Below are 24,706 nucleotides of genomic sequence, written 5' to 3'. Positions count from 1 at the left end.
TAAAATAAGAAGTAACACAAAATGACATTTTAAATGCTTGAAATATGAGACTTGAAACTTCCTATGTTTATTGACATTTTCATGGCTTGATTCTTATACTCCACATCTACACCACAGTTCTCCATCACTTGGGTCACAGCACTCATGTTTTATTTTCTGTGTGTAAGCTTTATGTAAGAATTAAAAATGGAACTGCTTTGTAACATAATTGGGACAGTAGTATTGGGAGCAACAACATCTGTGTCTGTGCACTGTGAGGTACACAAGCAGGAACAGTGTTAAGTTTCTTTTTTGCCAGAAAGTGGTAAAAGTAGCAGATTTCAGGCGCTACAGTCTTGTAAAGGTTCAGGTACTCCTTATTTTCTGGAGGAGGGGAGAAATTAAGACAACTTGCCATTTCTTCTTTATAAGTTTCTGTGTCACATGTAAGTAAATTTTGAGTATTTTATTGTTTAATCATTAATCCTTGATGATTTTAACTCTAACACTTTTTGTTGAAGCTAATATATGTAACTTTTGAGAACAGATACTTACTCTATTCCCTTTGCTGTCATGCTTACACAGATATTGTTCATTTCCAGCTGAGTTACCAGATCCTTATCTAGACTTGTTTCTTTTTCATAACATTATTCCTAAAATCCTCCATCAAAGAACTCCTGAGATTCACTTATACTGTGTTTTTGACTTCATAAATCTCTGAGCCTTTTTTTCTGCCTTCCCTATCAGTTTTCTCAAGCTGCTGCTGAACTGTTCTATTCCTTTGTTTCACCACCTTAGCAGTGAAGCTCCCTCTGTTTTCCTACAGTCATCCTTTAGGTTTTTCCCAAAACCTATGCCCTATGGATGAAACCTAAGCCCTATGGATGAAAAAAAATCACTACAGTTACTCTTTTATTTACTATACAGGTGACTTTTGCAGGTGTGTCCATTCCTTAGCTGCAAAGTTGTCACTGTCTTGTCCTTTGTTATCTGGTTATCTGCTTGGAGTGTCTGTATTTACCCAGGAAGGGATTTCAGTATAGACAACAGAATTTCAGCACCTGCAAGAAAATCTACATACTACCTCAGCACAAAGAGAAACCAAAAAACAAAAAAAATTGTTGTGATCGGCAGTATCAGTAGAAGAAAGTCCAAGAATTCGCTCAAATATGTTGACTTTGGAGGTATAAAAACCCTCCAGATTTGGGTCCAAGAAAAGATTGTTGCAAACTTTTATGTGCAGAACTGGTTGAAGCCAAACTGGAAAGAAACCAAACGGCAACTGAAAGGCAAAAACTGGAAGAATAGTTTGTAAACAGTGCATTCTGCATTCCCTCTTTAGGAGGGAGGAGCGGAAAAGAGAATGTAATTGGAAAGGCAGGAAAGGTCAAGGATATTTTTGTGAGTGATGGAGTTAGAGGCATTTGGATATGCTCGAATTTGAGAATCAGCCAGAAGAGAACAGAAGGCTGCACAAGGGCAGAGGGATGAAGGTTAGCAGGTTGGAAACATTTGGAGTCAACAGAGTAGAGAGAGCAGTTGGATGAAAAATCTGTTTGGTGATGGAAACGATAATGAAGAAGATGTTTGAAAGAGAGAAGACTGGGGAGATTGGATAGGACCTTGTAGCATTTTCAACTGAAGCCAGCAAGATCTCACACAGAAAGCTTGTATGGTGAATTAAATGAAGATCAAGGAACTTTTTGTTGAAGGATGCAGTGCTGAAGAATATGGCATAGCCGAAGTATGGATGAAGTGTAAAAAATCTGTGACTCTTGGATATTATCAAGTAGTGTTAAAATGCCTTCTCAGATCAGAATAAAATATCTCAGAAGGTATGGGATGAGTGACAAAAATGTAGAATTTATGGTAGACTAGAGGAAATAATGTCAGTTATTTTTTATTTTGTTCAAATGAAAAATTAAGGAAAAAAGTTGCCCCCTCCAAGGCGGTTAATTGTGGTTTTAATATCCTTTGAAATATTTTACCTCTAGTTAAAGACTATCCTTTCAAAACTGTTTTAGGAGAAAACGGTCAGCATTTTTAATTTCAAGTATTGAAATAAAGTGTTTTTACTCTGTGGTTTTGTTTGTCTTTCTTGCCCTCCCCCATATCTAGTCAATTAGGCACATATTGTATTCACTCCTGGAAAGCAGTTTGATAAAAAGAAAAAAAAAAAAAGAAAACAAAAGTGAGCAAGAAAAATTCTAGGTACCCTATCACAGTTTATTTGTTAAATAAAAATACAAATAAAAATAATCTTGTTTTTAAACAGCTCTGTTGTTCTAGGCAAGAAACAGATTCCTTATGTTGAATTTTCCTCAATCCATCAGTGTGAGATACTTTAACTATTTCAGAGGCATATTGTAAGGACAGCAAAGATAATGTTTGAGTCTTCACAGTTTTGGTTTTTTTCCCAGGGAGCAGCGTAACTGAGGACACAAATGCTGTCTCAGTCACATTTATCTAAGTTTTAAAATAAAGATCTTTAATGACAAGGGAACTCTTAGATTAGTGTGACAACCAAACTGGTATTTAATGTAATGACCACATCAATTTAATTTCTTTGTTTCTTTGCTCTTGTCAGCACAGTTGTGGGTTTAAATAGTAATTTGGACTGTTTCTCTGACTTTCCCAGTAAAAATAAATCTGATGTCATTGCATGCTCCTTGGCAGGCCATGTGTCATTATTATAAACCACACAGAGATTTTTTTCTCATCCAGATTTTCTTTGCAGGGCCTTTGCTTATGACAGAGTTACAAAACGGTGCCATTGGTTATCCTTCAACAGCTTGACAAATGGTGTGAGAAAGAAGCAAGACCATGCGTTTGATCTGTATGAAAAGAAGGGTAACTGATTTATTTACTGATTTTGTTTTCCCAGCTAGGGAGGGGAAAAAAAACCCCTGAGGTCAGTCAGTGATTTTTTGGCTGTAGGAACATCCTAGGCATGGATGCTTTCATGCATTTTGAAAGCTGCATCCTACAGTTTTATTTACACATATCCTGAGTTTGCTGTCATGCAAACTTGTCTATATACTTGCTGTTGGTACCAGTTTTCAAATCTATATATTTTCCTACTGTCATACATACTAGTTTCAGTTTTCTACTTCAGTTTGCTACTGAGCAGCTCAGTATGAGCTGGTATGAGTTACCATTTATTAGTTAATACTGCTCTTATGTACTAATGAGTAAAATACATAAGTCCTCAGACATGGAGTTTTTTTCCATCAGATACATTGGAAACTTTTCCAGAATTTTTTGGTGGTCAGATAGTGATCAATATTTGGGAAAAAAAAAAAAGATAGGCATCTATGTCAACAAATAAACAGTATTTTTAAGATTTAGGAAGGTAAATGGTAATAATTATTTTATGTGAAAGCAGAAGATGAGCTTTAGTTTTTCATACATAAACCAAATCCCTCATTTTCTTCTCTTTTATTTCAATAGATTATGTCAGAAATTGTATCATTGGAAAAGGAGCAGACTATAAAGGAACAATATCTGTTACCAAAAGTGGTATCCAGTGTCAGGCCTGGAATTCAATGATCCCCCATGAGCACAGGTAAGAGTTCAGGAGCAGAGACAATGGGAATAGTGCTCAGACAGCTTCCATAAAGCATAAGAATTTATGGGAAAACTAACATTAGAAAACAAAATCTCCTAGGTATATTCTTGCCTTTCTCCAAGAGATGCCATTCTCCAGATCCCAGAGAATCCCTATCTTGGACTTTCTCCAAAAAGTTCTCTCCTAATGCCAGCCTGTGTGTCTGTATCTCTTTTTTTCCTGTGTTGTTTTTTTTTTTTTTTAAGCTGTTTATATCCTTTTGATCTCTTAGCTACTGGCAGAAACAAAACATCTGCGTTATTTCAGCCCAGGGTCTGGAAGTTCATCACTGTCTACTAATCAACTCCCAAGGAATAAGCAATTTTGAAAACCACTTTATTAGGAAGCAGGGGATAGTAGATCACCTATTTGCTTAGTGTATTGTTAGTATATTTTGCATAGTTACTGTCAATTCTCTGTTATTTATGAAATATGTTAAACTCTATGAAGCACTTAGGCCAGGCAAAAATCCATGGAAAGGACTGAAGAGGTTTTTCAAATCCTTCCTTTCAGATTATACAAGCTAAACACTGAGGGAGCATGTACAGGACTTATCTTTTCAGAGTAGGATCTGGTACAGTGAGAAACTGAGGCCAAACTTACACCTTGAGAGTAAATCCAGTTGAACTCTATTGGCTAAGGAAAAAGAGAAGAAAGCCAAAACCTGAAGCCAGCAAGAGTAATGGTAAAAACAGACTCATCCCCAGCAAATGTTCCCGGAAACCAGTTAAAGGACTACAAAATACTGGTGTACTCTTGAACCACTCCTCTTTAAACTCTTTTGTACTGGCTTTAACCATGTAGATAATAAAACTTTAAGAGACAAAACCAAAATGTCCTTTCACCCATAAGTTTGCTATCCACATTGCCGCCTTTTGCTCCAGACTCCCAGGGTCAGCAGTTTGTTTAGGAGGAGCCAAACTGGAGATGGCTGCTGAGGAACTGGGCTGTGCACTGCTCAGTCCTGTCCTGACCAAATCAATCCAGTGTGCAAGAGGATATCTTGGAACAACATTAAAAGGCAAAGGATAGTTGAATTCTGTCCTCTTATGATGTGTTACAAAGCTGAGCCTCAGGCTTAGACTTACTGGACTTGGCTCTTACAGTATAGACAGCAGTGTCTGCTCCTCAGTTTGGGACCAGACCTGTTCTTAACTGGGAGCAAACCATAAATACCACCAGATCCCACAGCAATGACTTCTTGAGACTCAGCACCTTGAATTAGATATCTTCACATTTCAGAAGTGACAGAATTCTTAATCTTTATAACCTAAGCAAAAATGAGCATTTATTCTACATAATATACATGTGACTTTATATAATAAGAGAAAGGAAAGTGTCTAGATAGCACATATTATCACTAAATTGCATTTTAATACCCAGCATACACAGTTTTATCACATTCACAGTTGTATCCATTGCATTTGGACAGCCACTCTTCTATGATGAATTTTATGAGAGTGACTGTTCTCCTGCCTTGTGCAATGGGTTTAATTTTTAAAAGGTCACCGGATAAATGAGGTGGCTGCATGCTAATTTTGTTTTTCAACATCAGAAAATATGATTTCATCATCAGAGACATGAGGGAGGTGGAAAGAAGCAGACAGTAGTGATGTGTTTGGAACTTATTAGTACAAAAGGCTTAGCCTTGTAGGTTGGTTTTTCTCAACAGTTGATTATCACAAAGTGCCATTGGAAAATAAATTCCTTTTTCATATTTAAAGGAGAAATGTATTTTAATGATTTTGAATTATATTTCTAGGAAGAATGGAAACATCTTGAAACTTTAAACTTTTGCTTCAATCTAGCAAGTCATATTTTTATTTGTATTCCATCAGAACACAGAGATTCCCAGCAAAACTCTGCTTTCTATTATTGACATCTCTATCCTAGTACAAATTTAAGACTCTAAGAGAGTTTTAAATTGAAAAGTCCAATGTATAAAGGTCTAAAAGAGAAATGGTCAAAGAGCAGACCAATGCTTTGTAGACTCTTGGCTAGTTTCCATGGCTTTTGTGTGGTTGAATCTGTTTATACCATTACTCCTACTGGCTTCAGTTTTTGGCTTTTTTTATTTTCTTTCCTTACTTAATGGAGATGAACTAAATCATCAGTTTTAGGAGTGGCCCTTTCTTCCATTTCTGGGTAGATCTTTGCTGCAACTCATCCTTTCCTGTCTCAAGATCTTTGCTTCAGTACCTGTTGAAGCCATTTATATATCTGACCCATCTTGCATCCCTAGAGCTAATAATTTAGACTTTTTCTTTTTTTTAATGCTCTTACAGTATATCTGATGTAATTTGAGATGCCTTTTCCCTATATTTTCTAATGAGCAGAAAAGTTAAATAGAATAGTCTAATAGGCACTGACATACCACTTTAACCCATATGCAGGTGTGAATGTCTCATCAAAAATGTTCACCTGAGAGTCTTTAATTAAAAAAGTTTAAGATACTTTCATTATTAGGATACAGAGGAGAAAAAAGAAGCACCACTTTTATAGGCAGCAGGAATGACATAAAAATTAATCTATTCAAGCACCAAAAATAAAATAGCATCTTTATATGATGTTTCCATGCTGCATTGACTAGAACCTCAATGTAATTAAAAGTGGTATTTTTCACATCAGTGAGTTCAAGTATTTCATTAATGGGAATAAAACTTGAATAAAATGTCATGCCAAAATTTTCTTCTTAATTCTCTCTCCCAAAGCACTCCAAATAAAATATTAGATACTTCTAGAATAAAAGGTGCATTACTATATTATATGAAGTGTGTGTGTGTGTCACTGTATATGGCATGGTTTCTCTAGATGTAAGCACATACCTTCACAGATACCTGAGAAGAAACCACCTTGATCCTGGACATGTTAAGTCAGCTGGAGTTTTGTTAAATGCCTGAGGTGCAACAGTGTGGCAGAGTATGAAGGAACATGCTAAAAGAACATGAACATTTTTTAGCTAAGAACAGCTAAAATGGCATCTGGGGAAATCTCTTGTGCTGAAATACAAAGCAGTCCCTGGTTTCAGGCAGTGAAAGCCTCTCAGTGAGGTGTAGCACAGACTTGGTCACACTTGCATGCTGCTGATCAGTTCTTGCTGCTGCCTGACCAGGGATGCAAAGAGGTTTCTCTACTTGTGGGTTTCACATTGTAGGTGAGCTCTGAGCCCAGCTGGACCTGTTGTACGTGCCAGCATGCACAGGACAGACAGCCCTCGTGGTTACAGACCCAATCTGCCCCTATGCACCCAGAGCTCCTGAAGGAGAGCACAGTGCAGGCTGGCAGGGAGTGTGTGACTGCCTCTGGCTCTGCCCTAGATAGCTGTCTCTGGACAGCTGAGGGATGGGAGTAAAACTCTCTTGAGCACGCTATGGGCTAGACAAATTGTCCCAGATTTAGGCCATTTAGGTTGAGTAATCCCAACTGAAGATGTGTATTTGTGTACGGACAGATATTTGGGTGTGTGCATTTGCTTAGACAGGGTGGAGGGAGAAGGAAGCAGAGATGTGCTTGTTTCTAACTGTTTGTAAAAATAGTATGATTAACCCCAACCTTTGCATGCTCTTATACTGTAATGATTGTCATTTTAAAACTAGCTTTTTGCCTTCGAGCTATCGGGGAAAAGACCTGAGGGAAAACTACTGCCGGAACCCCCGAGGGGAAGAGGGGGGCCCGTGGTGCTTCACCACCAGCCCAGAGACGCGCCACGAAGTCTGTGACATCCCCCTGTGCTCAGAAGGTAACCCAGCACAGCTCCTGCAGAAAGCTGCCTCTGCTCAGAGCTCTCAGCAATCACTTGCTCACAGCCTTTAGAGAAAGAATGGGTGATTTCTCAGTGAGAGTAACTCACATAGCAAAAAAAGAAGTTGTTAGAGGAAGAGGAGATCTTGTGGAATTCCAGTGTGCTGGAAGGTTTCAGGCTCAGCAGCTTTATTCAGGTTATGGAGGAGCTTGAACAATGAAGTTGTGCTGATCACACAAATGTGATCCTTTTTTTTTTTTATCTGGTCTAGTCTATAGTGAATCCATTACAATTTCAGTATTACTATGTGATAAAATCATCTAGTGCCATTCCATGGTAAAATCAGCTTTTCGTCTTCTTTTCGATGAAAATATAGATACTGGATTACAAGATGAAAGCTTAAGATAAGCATGCATTTTGCTTTTTGAATAAATACTGTAAATAAGTATAACTCTTAGCAAATCCAACCCCATTTGACTTTCAAGTCAGAGAATTTGAAAGACACTTTATATGCACCGTTGCATTTGTTGACTTTTAAGTTCTGTTAACCTCCAAATTAAGCTCTTATATCTTGCTAATCAGCCAATTCAGTTCCAGTCAATCAACTTATTTAAATTTTCAAGATAGGATGCCTTTAATTTTCCTGCTAATGTGTTACATGCAATAGCTGTGCTGTCCTTAGGAAAGAAAGAGGAGAGGGAGGGAGAGAGGGAGACTGGATGGGAGAAAGAAAGAGAAGGAGGAATAGAATAATTTACACAGAGCTTGAGAATTTGCTAAAAATCTGTCATTTAAAGATAAACTTATGTGAACTGCAAATGGGATATTTGACCTGGAGCTCAATTTAGGATGAGGACTTTGGTAGCTGATGGTTTGTGATATCTGCAATTCCTTAAAATAGTATTTTCTAAATGATTCTCCCTTACAATTACTGTAATTAGGGAGTACGTGAGAAGTTTGTCTACAGTAAATTCTGGTGATTTTTTTTTTATATTTTCAGACCTTTCATTCTAAATTTTGTTCAACAATGCTTTCAAATTCCTTTGGTAACTTTTGACCACTCTCCCTCCATGCACCCTATCCTCTTTTCCACACTGAAAATGTACCTTAGTTTAAGCTGCCAAAAACCATAATCTTCAAAAAGATACAGTATCATACATAGCTGGAAGTGCTGGATATATAAAGAGACATACTTTACTGCACTAAAATTGGGATTTCGCCAATATTCTGCACTTAAACTTGTACTGCAATTATACTGTGACTTAGAGTGATTTAGAAAAATAATTAGGTGCTAATTAGGTAATATCACCTTTAAAAAATACTTTTTCCATAGCTATGTGTCTCTCTTACTAACTGTAAGTTTAGTAAAAGAATGGTAGGAGCATGAATGCCTCTAGTAGGTCCCCTCTACCTGCTTCAAAACTGGAAGTGTCCTAGAAAGTGATATAAAATTTAAGCATCTGTATTAACATTAAAACATAAAATTATATTCCGAAGGGCATTACACATACCAACCCAACAGAAAGATATACTTTTTTAGTACCTCTTTAGGTTGATATCATTATATAAAAGCAATGGCACATTGGGTTTTTTTATGCTGATTTCTTTGGTTTTGTTTTGGTTGTAGTTTTTTGTGGTTTTGTTTTTGGTTTTTTTTGGGGGGGATGGTTTGGTTTTAATTTGGTGGGGGGGTTTTTGGGGGGGGGGGTTGGTTTTTTTGTTGGTTTTTTTGCTGTTGTTTTTTTTTGGGGGGGGTTGTTTGTTTGTTTGTTTGTTTGTTTTTTTATGGTGTAAGCATTAGTGTAGTAAATGACTAGTGTCCATTTTTTTTGTCCTAGTTGAATGCATGACCTGCAATGGAGAGAGTTACAGGGGGCCAATGGATCACACCGAGACAGGCAAGGAGTGTCAGCGCTGGGATCTTCAGAGACCGCACAAGCACAAATTTCGTCCAGAGAGGTAACCTCTCCTGCCCCCAAGCAAGACCATGTGGTCATAATTTGAAAATTACACACATTCTGGAACCAGCTGAGCAAAACTAGCATTAGCTCAACTGAAATTTATGGAGTTCACCAGTTTTAGATGCTTGGGCTCATGGCCCCTGGTGTAGGCTGGCTACTGACACAATGGAGATGCAGGATGGAGAGTAGAGGCTGTTTTGTGCAGTTCTGGTTGCATCCTGTGCCTGACTAGTGTGCTAATGCTGCTACTTCTTTAATTGATCAAAAATTCCTCCCTAGTTCATTGACAGTAAATAAATAATTTCTGAATATTTCTGTATGTATTGGTATGCAGCTGCAGTCAGCTTAAATACCTTAATCACATAATAAATAATGATTTAAAGTAATAAATTTTTGTTAGATCTCTTAACACAATTGATGAATGTAAACTTCCAATATTGTCAAATAACAATATCCTCCCTTTTGCAATATAGAACAGCTTTAAAGCTGTAGGTGACCTTCCATAATAATCACATTTAAGTATCCAATTTGCTTGACTGAACTGTTTGACCATTACATCTGTTTATTCACCCTGGGAAAGGATTTAATCATTCTGTTTAGCACTTTATGAACATGGATTTCTTTATTAGACTTGTTTTCTTTTTTTTTTTTTTTTCCTTTTTAATTTAGGCACTGATTCACAGTGCCAAAAGCTGAGTCAGAAATAACAAGACAAATTTCATCCCTGTTAGCGTTTGTCCTACAGGGCCAAATTCATCCAACTACAAAGGGTCATCTATAATACACACTTCTGAAAGTATTGTGGGAGGGAGAGGCTGGGAAGGGGTTAGGCCACACAGGAGGGGGTCTCTGTTCATCTCAAACTGGGCTACAGTTTCATTTTAGTTTTATTCTGGATTTTGGATTAATTCAATTTATATATTGTTTTGAATAAACTTAAACTGCCAGACAAAGACTCCAAGAATCAACAACATCAGAATCATTAAGACCTTCCACTGAAAGTATCTTTTTAAATGTTAAAGTGTTTCACCAAATAAAGCATTATTTTTGTTCTAAAAGATATGGGTACTGGTGGGTTTTAGAAAGCCTGATTATTCAACAAAACATTGAGGATCTGGAGTTTTGGAGCTTATGTGGTATAATCTCTTTTTTCCCTTGGCTTGGATGATCTGTTTCATGAATAATAGCAGTCTATCCCATTGTTCTGCCACAATAAATATTTTGTATTAGCAGAGCAGGACTGAAGATAATCTGTTTCTGAGTTCTACCGTGCACTTACTGTGTATTCTAGAATAAGTCACAGAAACAGTTTTGTTCCTTTGGAGTGAAACATTTATAGAACTCATGGGTACAAACAATAATAATTTTACTGTCAGGAGGAAATTTCTTTTTTTCCATTAATTTCTGATTGTTTTGCAAAATGACTTTTCAGACTAACCACAGTCTTACGAACAATCGTATTCCTCTTTGAAATAATTCCTTCTGAACACATCTTCTTGAAAGTTTTCAGACAGTAATAAAGTGCTTTTGTTTTTTTTTTAATCAAAAAGCAACCCGTCCAGATTGAACTGACTTCAGTGAGCTTTCAGAAGAGTAATGTAGTCCAGCATATTTCTGATACACTGATGTTAATTAGCTCTATGAATGGTCACTAAAAGTAGCAGCAATTATACTTTAATTATACCACATTTTTAAAATGCTGAAGGTTTTGGTTTGCTGGGTTTTTGGTGGGTTTTTTTTTCGTAGTTGTATAAATTGAAAATAAGAGAAAAGGTCTGGAACAAATGACCCATTAAAATATACCAGTCTCTAGAGACACTTAGAATATATCATCCAGGTGTAATGTAAATAACCTGTAAACCAGGAAGGATTATCTGGACAGATTTAAACCTATTTTCATGTATGGATTCATCAGTTACAATGATGAAGAAAATTGGTAAAGATGGTAATGTTTCCAAATGCACAGGTCTGCATGCTGTTGGACAGTGCTTTTCCTCAGGGTAAATACAACTCTCTGTCACCTCAATGAATTGTTACACATTTGCTCCCCTCAGAGGTCAGTTACTGAAGATATTTACTCTCTGCTGAGATGTGATTGAAGCAAGCAGAAGGAATTCTCCCAAACAATTCCTGTATGGCCCATTTCCAGCTTTTAGTGGATGCAGAATTATATTCTGAAACTCCACTTCTCTTGTATTCTCCTCAGGATGGAAGGAAGACCACTGAGGATAATGTCTTAGGCATAGAGCATCATAAGGGGAAAACTTTTTTGTCCTTTTCTGCTCAAACATCCTGTGAAAATATCTACTACATGGAGGAAAGTAGGGTTGAAGTGTATCATAGGAGGTGAATAACTGCAGACATCACTTTATTATTACCCTGATGCTAATAATTTACACTAATTAATATCTCTTGTATGAAAATTTACTTTATAAAAAATCAAGTTTCCAGTCCTACATGTCTTAAAAATAAAACAAAACAAACCCCAAAAAAAACCAAACAAAAAGAAAAGCAAACAAAAAACCAACCAACCAAACAACAACAAAAGAGGACAAGAAATATTGGTGAAGAGCTTTAAATACTAAGTTTCATTTTATTTCCAGAAGAGCTGGAGATCAGCATCTGTGTCTTTAAAAAGAATAAATTTTATCTCTTTGGCTAATACTCTCCTCCCTTTTCTCAAGAAACAGAGAGAAAGTCTTAATTTTGACACCAGATATGTGTCTTGATGCTTCATTTCAGTTCTGGCAGTGAAGTATAGCTATTACTGTTTTAAGGGGAAAAAAACCCAGAAATATGTAGAGTTCTAGAAGGTCTCTCACACCTCAGGCTCTTTCTTAGGTCTAAGAAAGGGGTCTGTGCCCAAATATACTGGGGAGGGAGGAGTGTGTACAGCAGAGAGACAGCTCTGAGGGAATCCTGCATAGCCTCGCTGTTGAATTGTGTGGAACAGTTTGAAGCCCTGTTATTTATGTCATTGCTAATATTCGTTTCTTAAAGGCATTAGTTGGCCTTTTTTATAGCAATTGTTGCTTGCTGGGTATGAAGGAAGATAGAAGCTTCCCTTAATACTGGGGTAAGAACCATTGACTGGGAAGTCTAGTTTTGCTCTAGAAATGGACAAGTAGATCTAGTCAGTGAAAAAATTTGGCTCACAGGCACCACACTATCCCATGAAGACACTCACGGCTTGATCATGGAAGAACATCTCTACCTAAGTTTTAATTAGTAAATAACCTTTATTTGATATACTCTAGGAATAGGCCATATAATATTAGGAAGAATGGAGCATTCAGTGCAAAGAAAGATATTTGTATACTAGAACATGGGTTCTTGGCATCAAGAGCTGTTTGAAATGCTTTTTGTGAGCTGTGACTGCAGATACTTTGCCATTCCTGGACTCACCTTGGTTCTTGGGTGGTAACATGTACTTTCCATATCATTTGACATGGAATGTGTTCCACCAGCATCAAAGCTCATCACTGCATCTACTGGGAGGCCAAACCCATATAATTTTCATCTGTATTATTAGCCCATTAATTATTTATTTGGGAAATCCTTGGACATAACTTGTTCTTTACAGATTTTTTTACACCTAATAGAGAATAGGGTACTGCTGTTAGATCTGAAATTACTACCAGCTTCTTGACTACCATTGAATTACTAGTTTGGTGAGGTTTCTCCTTGGTGGTTTTGTTGTCATTTTTGTTTTCTTTATTTTGAATTCTACTTAAACCTTATCCTTGTCCCTTGTATAGTTGAAGGAACCTGGCTTTTCCTAAGAAATGGGAGATCAAGTTGCAAATGAGTCAAAATTAGTATGATCATTTGACAGAAAAAGCATCCTAGCAAAAACATGCACTTGTAAATCATATTTTCATCTGCTTGTGTGAAGCACATCTGCTTGCAGTTGTAAATGGATTCAGGTTCCCAAGTAGTTAACTTTATTGCTCTCTTACATACTTTTCAGGCTTTCCTCAGAGGCAAATCTACTTTTTGTTTCTTTTGCAAGCACGTTTCAATAAAACTGGAAGGCCATGACAATTTGTATTCTCTAGAGAAAAAAAAAAACCCAACCTGATGCATTTATCTCCTTCAAGTTTACAGATGTTAGTACCATGTGTTTATACAAAAAAACCCTACATACCTTGGATATCTGTCTGATAATCAGTGATGCTGTAGGAATGTGGAAGCATTTAAATATAGCACAATATTATCAAGTCTTAATGAGATAAAGAGAGACTGAATTTATTTACTTATTTTACTCCTTCTTTCTCCCAATGCTTGAAATGAGGGCATGACCAAAAATAAGCTCTGTTACAAAAATGGAGTTATCATTAATAGCAAAGCTGCTCAAAATATCTTCCAGTTTGAACCCAGGGCTGTTGCACTGAAGAACCTGTTTTCTTAATGAGTCCAGCATGGCAGGCAGTATTTAGATAATCCACATTTAATTGGTGTGTTTTAAAAAGAAAAGAGTGGCTTAAGTGTCTGGTCATGGGTTGACAGACACAAGAGCAAGAGTTTTGCAATTAGTGGAGTTTGCCTATCCGGTACCCTGTGCATTAGCCCAGCAGGGAGTCCCCTCAGTGGAGGTCTGACTCTGCTGCAGATTTGGAAAGTGTTTATAAGTTATTAACTTTTTAACAGCGTTAGAAGGGTATTTGCATCCATCCTACAGGATCAGACCCGAGGTTAATAGGAACCAGTTCTTGTTTGCCTCTGCTGAGTCTGTCCTTTAAGTACCTTGCAGAAGGCAGTGCAGTGTTGCCAGGAAGACTTCCCTGACGCGTTTCTCGTTGTGGTTTGCAGATATCCTGACAAGGGCTTTGATGATAATTACTGCCGCAATCCTGATGGCAAGCCGAGACCGTGGTGCTACACTCTTGACCCTAACACCCCCTGGGAGTTCTGTGCAATTAAAACGTGTGGTGAGTTCAAGCAAAATTTATTACTTCCTTTTCCTTTCCAAAATCTGGACACTGATATTTCAAGCAGCGTAGGACCACCGCTAGTTCATTCATTGCCCTTCATTGGCTTTTAAAACACAGCTTTCAAAGAGGGTCTCCTATAAACACTTTATATTCAATCTGGACAGAAGGAAAGAAGAGTTGTGTGTTACTTACCAGTGGAATATGTATGTCTTATGTACTGTAAATTGCATTAAAATGTATGAAAATCAAGAACTAAAAAAGTGAGGCTGCAAAATCATGAGGATCTCATGTACAGTATCAGTTTGGCCATGTTGGACATTTGTGTTATCATTTGAGAGTATCAAATATCATTTGGCGCACACACACAATCCCTCCTCAGTGTCCTCTGCTAACAACTTTTTACTGCTTTGCAGTTCTAGGCCTTGGGACCTGCACATTATTCACTCTTGTGCTGAAGATAGAGTTATTAATTTCTGCATGTGTCTCTCTGTGATATTCAGCACTTGATATCAAAGCAGTCCACAGGCAATGAATTTCTTTTCATTTATCGGTTACAAGATGGTGGCATTTGTTAACCATACTGTAGAGACAAGGAATTGAATCAAAGTGACATTGAGGCATACAGTTGTTGGATGCTCACTGTGAGATGCTCTTGTTCAGCATTTTGGAGCTTACTACAGCATGTTATGTCTACAAAGCTCAGATCATCTTAACTTTTCTGACAGCTCTGAAAGCTCTATTTTACTGATAATTAGATGTCTTAAATGAAAAGTAAAGGGACAATAAGGGAGGCAGAACTCTTGGTCATTCCTTAAAAACTTGAGCAAATCAATTTTTCTATACTTTCATGGTAATACTGGGGCTAAGACAGATGGCAGAATCAGTTTTACTGAGACTTGCTTTAAATATTGGGATGGGTGGCAGGGAAGAGGTAATAGCCCTGACATGAAACTATCTGTGTGCCATTGCTGCCTGAAGAGGGATTCTCCACCTTCACTTAGAATTCTTATTAAAAAAAATATGACATATATTCTGCCTGAATCACCAATAATTCAGAATTTTCTCTCCTTGGCTCTTCACAGCTTAGGCCAGTTCCAATGTCTTGGAGATTCAGTCTGGTCTAATAAATTTGTCCATTTTTGAAATTCAAGGGTTGAGTAAGAATATTCTGTACCACCTGATGTAGAGTAATTTAACTTGCTCTATCTCATGTCATTGTAATTCCAGTATAAGGTAGTTAAATTATCAAAAATATTTCACTGTAAAAAAGGCAAAGTTATTTTGATACTTTGGTTAATGTCTAATCAGGTTCTCCAGAGACAGAAGAAACTTGGTAGGATTGCTGCTTGTTTTGGGTCAGGCACCCATTAAGTCACATCCATTTCAACATCTTACCTGTGAAATTAATATCTTTGTATCTAGGCTTACTGATAATCTTTGATAAAGGGGAAAGCTCAGACTATCTCCTTTGTGAACATGTTGCTTATCTGCGCAACTGAATCATCTTTCAATTTTTTAGTTGCTCCATTAAGTAAGGAGCTGCTGCTTTGGATTTTTGGCCTGTGTTGGTTTGGGTTTTGTTTTGGTTTGTGGTTTGTTTTTTTAAACTAAACTGTGCTTCCTACACTCCTCCAATTATTAGATAACGTATGAATCATGTGTAGCATACTAGAACTGTTCTTTTCCCCTGTTACTATTATGAAAAAAAATATTCCTAAGTTACAGCTGACTGTTTCACAAATGCAACTTTTATAAACCTTTATCCTTTGGCATTTCCTGAGCTGATGTGTCAGTGTTCTGAGGATTCACATCTGGCTTTGTTGGTCACGTAAGCTTACGCCTCATGAAACTTCCAGTATCTACAGTCTGGCCTCAGCCTTATAACATAGTTAGGTGGGAAGTCTCCTGAAAACTACTGGATTATCACCTTTGTCTACCAAGTCATAGCAGAGCCCTGAAGAAAAGGTAAAGATCAACATGAAATTAAAAACAACTCCAAAACACAGTGTAATGATTTTCATATTGTGATGAAAGCCTTTTGTCTCATTTCTAGGCAAAAGTTCACTGAAGGAACTAGAAATTCTTTCCTTCAGTTAGAAACTCTATTAAAATCAGTGGAAATTTCACATGTAAAACTGTATTTCCCCTGCAGAATACTGTATCTCTTTTGAAATTAATAGTGCAATCTCTATGAGAAAAAAGTTTAAAAGTAAGGGTCATGAAAGCTTAATCCAGCAGATATTTTCAAAGGATTTTTTCTCACAGGCATATGACATTGCCCTCTATGTAAGATGCAATGGTGCTCAACGCTTTCGTTTATAACCCACTGAGGGAATTTATTGCTGATGCTACTGTTAAATCACCATCTTGATGGCCAGAATACTAAAAGAAATTATTTCAGTTTTCTGTCTTTCTTGAGGCTCATAAAAAAAACTGTTTTCCCACCTCCTAGCAGGGAGCCCAAAACACTTGGCTATTCTGGGTTTCGGTGGCTGCTCTGTGTTTCTGATGCTGGGGCTGTTTGCAATCTCAGAACACTAAAAAGAGAACATCATGAGTTATAGGTCTTTATAGCTTTGTGGTTTGGATTCTCACACAGGTTTTTAATTCCTATGCTGAGGACTGTTTGTTTAATTTACAAGAAATACTAATTAGGAAAAATGCTTTGCAAATCCAAGTCCTTGGACCATATACAAAAATGTAGGTGTCCTCTCTTTGGGGAGTGACCACAAGGCAGCATGCTGCTTGTGGCTTTTTGCTACATGCCGTGAGTGCTAGTGTGCTTTATAGCCAAAATGCTGACAACAGCTCATATACAAAATTTTCAGCAAAGAAGTTGGTGGAAGGAAGCACTTAGAAAATAAATATGGTTTTAAGACTGAAGAGAGAGAGGGCATTGTAATTTTACTTCCAAGCACAGAATGCAGCATAAAACATTGTGGCTTACAGCCAGGGCTGTGAGAAAGAGATGACAGGAGCAATTAGGAATTAGAGATGGCTCAAGCTGCAAAAACTGGATTTGGATTAAGACTTTGGGGACCCCAGGACTGGTTTGAAGTTGCTCACATATGTGTCTGTGGTTTTGGCTTGAGACAATTTTTAGTTAGAAGAGAGGATAAAAGGACAACTAACAGCAATGAAGAAGTGTAGGACGAAATGAAGAAATGGAAGCAATGCCAGCAAACATGAAAAAGGAAAATGACTGTTATTTTGGCATAAATGAGAAGATCGATTACAGGGAAGACAGGAGTAGGGAACTAATACTGATTTTTTTAAAGCCCTAACGGGTAGCAGCTCCTCTATGGACGAGCTTTAGAGAGGTGCTGAGACTCATAAAGGAAGCTACATATATCAGTCATTTGAGAACTGCAGAGCTTTTTGGAATTATTGTGTTAAGGACAGTGTTTCATTGATGCCCACCTGAATTACTGTGTTAAGGACAGTGTTTCATTGATGCCTACCTGATGTCCAGCCAGCCCAGATGCCTTTACTGTGGATTCAGCCTTTGCCGCCAGTAGTCACTGACAGTAGTCAGGGGTGACCAGAGCTTGAAAAGCTTTGAGAAAATCCAACAAAGATCTCAGCTGAATGGGAAAGAACAAGTAATGAAACACCAAAATTGAGACTCTAGATTTAAAAATGAACTGTTGCAGTGTGCCTACGGCTTTTGGGAAGGCAAAACCCCACTAATATTAAATTAGTCATTCTTTAGAAACAGAGATTTCAACTGTCCATTTGAATGCGCAGTTCTGATTAAAGAGTTATTTGCTGAATCATTGTATGTAAACAAATAAAAGTTAGACTCATTTAAATTTAATATTTGTGTAAGATAAAGAAGTTTGTAGAAAGAGGCAGGGAAAAGAGACTGATATTTAGAGGTTAGAAAGTGTTACCTTCCATCATGCTTTACAAGGAGACAAAGAATAGGTCCAGTGTTCACTGTTCATGCAACAGCTTAATCCATATTGCCTCTAAAAGGATCCTTCTCAAATACTTTCCATCATTTCTGTGATAATTTGAAAGTGAAATTTAGGAACTCTAAATGTGAGGAGACTTTTTTTTAATAGATTTTAATATAAACGTTTTGAATTTAAAGCCTTGTAGACACTGGAACAGCCTGGAAAGATCTCTCTGCTCACAGACAAATGAATTGTACGTGCGAAGGTTATAGGTGACAATGAGTCCTTCAGTTCTGTGATTCTTAAGCTTGGCTATAATTGTTTTCTTCACATTCTCACATGCTTTTCCTGAAAAAAAAGCAAAACACTGAAAACCAGTTGGGTTTTTCTTCCATTCTTGTACTATGCCATGGTACATTGAAGAAAACTGATCATGTAACTGAGCATGAGAAGCTTCAAAATGCCACTCAGCTTTCTTAATAACATTTCCAGGATTGCATGGATCACGTTTAGAATCCACTTTCTAAATTGTTTTGCTACAAATCAGAGCACATTTTCCTTCTGTTGACTGACACTGTAGAAGAGACATTGCCTGAATATAAGCAAGAACAGGTATTTTCCTCATGATAAAATTTAGGACTCTGCTTCTTTTTTCTTTTCCAACTGTGTCTTTTTCCACAAATACGTAGGTTGTGTTGTCATGAAAGATCATATATTCTCTAGCAAAATCTCTACCTTCTTTTGAGTCAGTGTGATTCTCACCATTCACCTAAAATTTGTGCAGGATTTTCTTCTGGGTCAGTGGGATTAAAGTGTGAAACAGCGTCTAGCTGGTTACTTCAGCTGTGGAATGACTCAAGGCCCCTGCTGATTCCCTCATGCTGGCGTTGCTGTGAGAACCAGAACTGAGAGGACTATCTGTGGCTTTACACATAAGGGTCTGGATGATAATTCATCCTTTTAAGATTCTATGAATGCATGAGCTGGCCCATATTCATAAAGTTATGTATTTTGAAGTATCAAAAAAAGAGGGTTTTTTGGAAAAAAAAAAAGGACATCTTTGCATTATTGCCCTTTGGTTGGGGACTTTGGAGTGAACATGTGAAGATAGAAATACTGCTAATGGGAAATCCCCTCATGTGGCTGTCTGAGTAACATGTTTAATCTTAGTCATCCAGAATTTAAAAAAAGAAAACAAAAACCCACAAAGTTCAAAAGCAGCAAAATACTGCTAACTACCAAATTCTTCCATTCATAATGAACTTTCCTACAGGAGTAAGAAGTGCCACTAAATCCATAAATTAGTAGTCTTTTATAAGGTGGAATTTTGTGTGATCTTTCTTTAACAGTACTTTTAATCTCGGTTCAGAACTGAAGAAATTTGAACTAAAGCAAAAAATTCTGGGAACTTCCATTGTGAAATATTAGTAAGTACTTCAAAGTAAGAATTGCTTGCTGATTTTAAATTAATCTAGCTAAATTCATATTGTCTTCCTCATTGGAACACTCCCTTGGATTTTCAGATCTTAATTTATATTTTAGAGGATTTACTGGGGTAAGGATGGGAACTCAATTTTATAGATTTTGATCTTGATCTTGATCTTGATTTTGCCTGTAAGAGAACTGGTGAGTGTGGTCTAAGGGCTCTTTCACCAATGCTCTGCACATGTGATGTTCATGCTCAGAGTTATTAAATTTAGTTAATTTGCTATGTGGGTGATGAGTAGTTAGCCTCAACAACAAGACCAGTACTGAATGGAGATGAGTATGTAAGTTGTAGGCTTGGACAGCCTGGGCAGTTCTTAGTTTGGCAAGTGCTGCATAATCTGCAGTGTCTGGTGATGCAGGCACTGCTCCTCAAGCTCTTGCCTGTTCCTGTGCACACCCAGCCCAACTTTCATTAACAGGAATAGGGAGACTGTTCCCATCATGCCTGTTTGTGGAATCAGCAGATGAATGAAGGATTTCTCAAGCCTTTGTTGGTAAGTTTTGAGCTTTCTGTGAGACTCAATAGCTAGAACGGGAATTGGTTCTGAGGGCTTGTGCCCTCAGAATATCAGAATTTAAGTTTGGAAATATTTTGGAGTCTCATTTTTCATGTTTCAAAATAAGACATTTGTAGTATATGCAGGTGGTGCAGCAAGAAGAATTTGGGGAGGGCTCTGTGGACCTTTTGGAACAATCAAACTGGTTTATTAGTTAAAATAAGAATATTTTACTGATCTCTCTCATTACTCGAATTCTTATTGAGAGCTGCTTCAAGTAATAGCAGATAATCATGTTACAGATTTGAAACAATTTTCTCTTAGTCATTATAGTGCAAGTCTTTCCAGAAGTGGCTTGGCTGTGCAAATATGTGAAAGTTAAGTTCTTCTGATGCCTTTACATCGTATATTTTGACACGGCCAAGTTGTAAAATCTGATCCACAGGTAGAGGTCACTGTCCAGACACATAATGTAAGGTTCAACAATTAACTGTGCATGTGCAGATGTACAAGAAGGAATGCTCTACAAAATTACTATGGCCTTGATTAAATCAACTGATGCATCACTTATTTCATTTCAGGCATCTGATTTAAAAAAAAAAACAAGCCCACATAATATATAAACACCAACCTAATTACTTTTCCTTTAGGATGACTGAGTACCCAGTAGATGCCCTATACAGTTAATTGCAGTTGAAAAAGTAACTTTTTGTGTATAGATAAGGTCTTTGCAACAGCTTATATTTGATTGATTTTTTGTACATTATTACTTAAGAAGACTTTTTGCTAGAGTTATGAAATTTTAATTTATTAATTTAGTTAGGAAATATTATGAAGCCAGGGTATATGCTGAAATTTATCATCTTAGGGAATTCTTCTACCCCTGCCCCTTGAGGTCTTTCCCCAGATCTCTTTCATTTGTATAAAAAGAGTGTGTATATTTGAAAAAGACTAATATGTATTTGGATGTTGCATAGCAATGTTCACTCTAATCAGCTTAGAAGCTATTTTAGAATATAACTTCATTAACTTCATTTGTTTTCATATATTACTTATAATGGAAAACAAAAATATTACAGCTATTTATTACTATAAGTTGTGTGAATTCATCTTTTTGTAGTCTTATTATTTAAAAAGTGATTTTTAAAGACTAAATATAAAGTTCCTAGCTGCACGAGTGTTTGATGAGTTCCCCTATAAAGAGTGAATTTGTCAGCCTGCAGAAACGTCCTTGTGATACTTGCAGTGCCATACCCTTTTGACTTTGGAATGAGCTTGGAACTCAAAACCCCGTTGAAACAGGACAACGTTTGCCTTGGGAAGGAGGGACAGGAAATGAATTTGACCATGAAACACTGACTTGAAAACATCAACCAGATGAAGAGCTAAAGGGATGCATGGATACATGTATAATTCAACTGCACAACTTGATGTTATCATCTGACAGGGAAATGATCTTTAACGTCAAAGATCAGTCAGCAAATCAGCCAAAACCATCTGTTATGACATTTGGTTTCCTTAAGATCCATATTTTCTCCAAGTTCATGGAACTGGCTCAAGTTACCAGGAGGGAACTACAATATGAGTAACACACAAATACTGTTCTATTCATTGGACCATTTGAAGAAAACTAAATAAAGAAGTTTATTGACATATTTTTTGCTGGCAACTAATACTTTTAAGATAATATGAATGTTTAAATCTAAATAAAATTAGTCTTGTGAACCATAGCAATTACCAACAGATATGCAGTTTCTTTTGAAATATTGTATTGGGAACTTTTGAGGATATTGAAGAAGAATTGCTCATACTGCAGTGTATTTAGTTTTTGTACTACTTTGTATATATCTGATGCAATATCTGTGCCATTAATCTGCAATTATGAAAATTGCATAAGAAATAAAAAGAGACTTTCAAGTTATGTGAATGAGTCATTTCAAAACCACTGTTTTTCTGAATTTAGTTCAAGACAGCCCACACCAGGGTGAGTGCAGAGTATATCAACATCTGTAAGAGATCTTGAGTCTGATGAATTTGTTAGTCTTTAAAACATTTTTCTCTCTGTAGAGAATACTAATCTTTGATTTCAAAAGCTAGGGGTTTTTTTCACTCTTTCAACCATATGAGGCATAAAAACCAAACCAAACCAAAACAACCTTCTAGAAGAATTTAGCACATTATCTTATAATAGTATCTATAGTTTTTTGTTACTGTTTTTTATCCGCATCTTTTTTTTCCTGTGACCTGATATTCTGGGAATTCTTTCGAGAAACCCAATTGTATTTTAATCCTACAAATATGTGTTACCATGTTTAACAGTGCACATGTGGGTGGCCACTTAGTTTTTTAAAGTTGAGGGAATGATGTTTGCTGAACTTGAAAAAGTAACCAGGAATATCTTCTAACCTCCAGTGGTGCAGCATAGGCCAGGTGTTTCACACAAGAAAATATTGCAGACTCTTTGCATGCAATTGGATAAAATAGCATTAAGTCTGGCACTTATTTTGATTTTGGATTTTTGGTGGATGTTGTAAGTATGAAGAGGAGAAAATTAATCACATTGGCAATTTCACCAATAAAACTGCAATTACCATGATTCGAACATCATGCAATCCATGACTCTTATCAATAATGTGGAGTTCAAACGTGACATCCTGAGCCATTCTTAAGAGAATGAAAGAGCCCTTCTTGTCTGGGTCTGCAGAGGAGAGCGTGGTGAACAGCACAGAGGCGGCAGCCGAGACCACAGCGTGCGTCCGGGGACAGGGCGAGGGCTACCGCGGCACCGTCAGCACCATATGGAGCGGGATCCCGTGCCAGAGGTGGGACTCCCAGTTTCCTCACCAGCACAACATCACTCCTGAGAACTTCAAATGCAAGTGAGTAGAGACTTGTGGTTATTATTACTGCAGTGGGAAAAGAGCTGAGGTTTAAAATGTTTAACAATTCATGCCATCAGGGCAGAGCATAGGGCTCTGTCCCTGCCCCTTGTTCTGATGCCTCCACTCTCCCTGCTGAGGCTCAAAACCATTTGGGCCTGGGAAAATCAGTCCTTGAGATCTCAAAGGAACAGTTCTAGATGAACTTGTGTGGAACCCTAGGGATTTTCATGAACCTCTCCTTCAAGCATCTATTCACCAATATGATTGTGAAGTGTCTGGATGTGTTCCAGGCTGGGACCTGAATCCCAACAGCATTGATACATTACCACTGGATTTTTTTTCATGGAACTAAAAACTCCTTCAGAGTTTGATTGCTGACTTTAATTTAATATGTCCTAAATATTACCTGAATGTAATCTTCTTTGTAATAATTAACACCCAAAATATTTGAAGACCCTTCTTTAATTTTTCATATTTTAAATCCTTTTTCTATCTCATCACTACATAGAGATACATCAATAGGACTGCTTTTACTTGACTGACCACTGGTCATCAAACCTTTCTGTATGGTTCATAAACTCCCAAGGTGGGAATAATCTGCTAGTTTTAGGCAGTTACCTTAGTAATGCTCATTCAGTCCTTTTTTAACTAAGCCTAGAGGAAACCTTGCTGACCAGATTGGAGCCACAGCCCAGTTTGCACCAAATATCTTTATTGATGGGTAAATATCAGTTAGAATTACAGTACTAGGCCCATTCTTTCAATAGTCTGTTATCAGCAAGTGCTGCAGATGTAAAAAATGCAGTGAAATATGGAGATGCACAGAACATGGCAACAACTGTCAGGAGACAGGGAAATAAAACTTACATTTAAGAGGTTTGAATATTTCATGCAAGCTGCAAAAGACATTTAAAGGTTTTCCCTTGTGACTAGCTTTTACTTTAAAGGTAACAGCTGTACGGAATTTCGAGATACACTTTTTTTTATTTTCCACAATTCAGCTTCTTAAGTGAGTTACTGATAGTCTAAAGCACTCTGTTTATCCAAACTCAGCAGAACCATTCAAAGTACTGGAAGTTTTTAGCACTTTGGTAATGTTTGTATTTAAAAGCACTTGTAATATATTGCAGGTGTATCCAATGTCAGTTGCATGCAAATTTTGATGGAGGATCCGGAATGAAAATATTGTTAATCTTCAAATGAAATCTCATATCCCATCAACACATGTGTCTGCTGAAAATTAACTTCCATAAACACATTTCTATTACAATATTTTTTCTTTTTCACACTGTGTTCTTACAGGCTTCTCATCTCCTTGCACTTGACACTGATCAGTAACACAGAGACCTGAGTGAGCCTGTATTTTTGTTGATTCATGACAAAAAACAATGGACCACATTGGTGGGTTTAGGTTATCCCTGCTGCGAGCTAACATATTTATTTTTACAGGGATTTGAGGGAGAACTACTGCCGAAATCCAGATGGGTCTGAATCACCCTGGTGCTTTACCACTGACCCAAACATCCGTATTGGTTATTGCTCCCAGATTCCTAAGTGTGATGTATCAAATGAACAAGGTAACAGAGGAAAGGGTGATAACAAGATTTCAAGTGAATGCCATACTGTTCCAAACATCAAGTAGACAGCCTTGAAAATTGGAGAAGCTGTGTCTGTATTACACCTATGTAACTCTGCTTTGGATTTATTGGCATTCTCG

At 37.2% G+C, this 24,706-nt stretch overlaps 1 protein-coding gene across 1 annotated transcript in view; it reads left to right on the top strand.

Moving 5' to 3' along the window:
* The window catches only part of HGF (hepatocyte growth factor), a 44,326-nt gene that overhangs the window by 2,994 nt on the left and 16,626 nt on the right, over positions 1-24,706 (top strand). The window contains exons 3-9 of the mRNA XM_058805963.1: positions 2,717-2,829; positions 3,430-3,544; positions 7,183-7,325; positions 9,167-9,287; positions 14,102-14,220; positions 22,812-22,986; positions 24,439-24,566. Coding sequence (XP_058661946.1) covers positions 2,717-2,829; positions 3,430-3,544; positions 7,183-7,325; positions 9,167-9,287; positions 14,102-14,220; positions 22,812-22,986; positions 24,439-24,566 — 914 coding nt within the window. The remainder of the gene's footprint in view (positions 1-2,716; positions 2,830-3,429; positions 3,545-7,182; positions 7,326-9,166; positions 9,288-14,101; positions 14,221-22,811; positions 22,987-24,438; positions 24,567-24,706) is intronic.

Source organism: Ammospiza caudacuta, chromosome 5, assembly GCF_027887145.1.
Source record: "Ammospiza caudacuta isolate bAmmCau1 chromosome 5, bAmmCau1.pri, whole genome shotgun sequence".
Classification (NCBI taxonomy): Eukaryota; Metazoa; Chordata; class Aves; order Passeriformes; family Passerellidae; genus Ammospiza; species Ammospiza caudacuta.
The sequence above is the reverse complement of the archived record's forward strand: the minus strand, read 5'-3'. Positions and strand labels throughout refer to the sequence as shown.